At 47.2% G+C, this 1,537-nt stretch overlaps 1 protein-coding gene across 1 annotated transcript in view; it reads right to left on the reverse strand.

Annotated features, from left to right (window-relative positions):
* The window catches only part of LOC106815272 (neuronal acetylcholine receptor subunit alpha-7-like), a gene marked incomplete at its 5' end in the record, with an annotated part of 48,803 nt that overhangs the window by 5,109 nt on the left and 42,157 nt on the right, over positions 1–1,537 (reverse strand). The window contains 2 exons of the mRNA XM_014819717.1: positions 1,196–1,282; positions 1,355–1,441. Coding sequence (XP_014675203.1) covers positions 1,196–1,282; positions 1,355–1,441 — 174 coding nt within the window. The remainder of the gene's footprint in view (positions 1–1,195; positions 1,283–1,354; positions 1,442–1,537) is intronic.

The following is a 1,537-nucleotide window of genomic DNA, read 5'->3' on the forward strand; positions in this document are numbered from 1 at the left end:
TTCACTCTGGCTCTCCCGCTGCTCCGCGCTCTCCCCTTCTCTCTCTCTCTCTCTCTCTCTCTCTCTCTCTCTCTCTCTCTCTCTCTCTACGTCCTAACGAGCCATTGTTAGTACGTCTGTCGGGTTACTGTCAGCTAGGGTTTTTCACGCTGTATCACATTCTCACTCCTTTTCAGAAATTCCAAGACGCAAGGCTCGCTCGCCCCCTTTTTTAACTCGTATAGGGAGAAGTCAGAGCGTGTTTTTTACCCGCGTGTTGAAGAAATTCGCTAAAGGTTTAAGAATGTTTTTTTTAGAGTTTTAGAGTGTATACTCGTCTTTTATGCCGAGAACTCGCAAGGAAACTGGTTAATTTACGAGAGCGACAGCTAGCGGAGTCGATCGACGCGTCACTCGGTGACATACAAGCGCGTAAAATAGCGTTAATGAATGTGACAGTCTGTTAATCTTGCAAGAGGCAGAGAGAGCTGATCCGTCCAATCTTTTTCCCTGGAATAAACCCCACGCGCAATTCTAACTGCTCTCGTATGTCTTGTCCAGATGTTTCAGCGGTGACCGGAAATCCTTCATGCATTTCGTATGCTACTCCTCCCCACCCACCGCCCCCTTTCCCACCACCCGGTAAAATGACACAGAAATCATAACGGTATGTGTACATACGGCCACGCGCGCCGCGTCACGCACGCGAGCACGCGAGATATCGCATGCGCGTGACGTCACGACCGCGTGATGCCGTGTGTGCGTTTATATACACTATACATAGAGTGTATGTTATGCCAGAATGCAGTCTAACTATGGCTTGGGTTAGAATTCCACTTCTGATGGAGGCATTTTTTTCTATAAGCGATGTGGAGTTTTGCGACTGTTTTTTGTTATCATCGAACGAGAGCGAATGGCGTTGGAGGGCGGCAGCGGGATCACGTCGTCACGTGATCCGCAACAACGAATCATTGCTCTTCGGATATTTCGGCCTGTTCCCGGTGCGGTGCGGAAAGCAATCGGATATTTTTTCTCGCTTTTTTCGCAGAATTTCTACCGAGACAAGTGGACAGCTAAGTGAAGTCCACGGCGTCGCAAAAAAAATTTTGATATCACCATTTATTTGCACACTCTACGGTATAGAGCTAATAAACTAATACAGATACCCAGAGTAGAGAACCAGGCAACGCGAGCGAAAGTGGAATTCCCCCCTTACCTATTATTGGCACGGCGTCAGATGTCGCCGGTATGGTTTCGGCAATCATAAGCAGAAACACCATAAGGGCCAGCAATATGGTCACACCTGGAAAAAGAAACAACTCTACAGAGTGCCAAAGGTGTCGGTAAGCGATAGCATCAGTCAATCGGCGCTTACCTATGATCGGTACGGCGTCAGATGTCGCCGGCATAGTTTTATTTACAAGCATGAGGAACATCATAAGAGACAGCAGAATGGTCACACCTGGAAAGAGTAACGAACGACGAGTGCATCACAGTATCATTAGACGCTCTGCGTTTCATCTACTGTCAACCTAATTATACATAGTTATATATTATA

Source organism: Priapulus caudatus, unplaced genomic scaffold (genome assembly GCF_000485595.1).
Source record: "Priapulus caudatus unplaced genomic scaffold, Priapulus_caudatus-5.0.1 Scaffold1077, whole genome shotgun sequence".
NCBI classification, from domain to species: domain Eukaryota; kingdom Metazoa; phylum Priapulida; class Priapulimorpha; order Priapulimorphida; family Priapulidae; genus Priapulus; species Priapulus caudatus.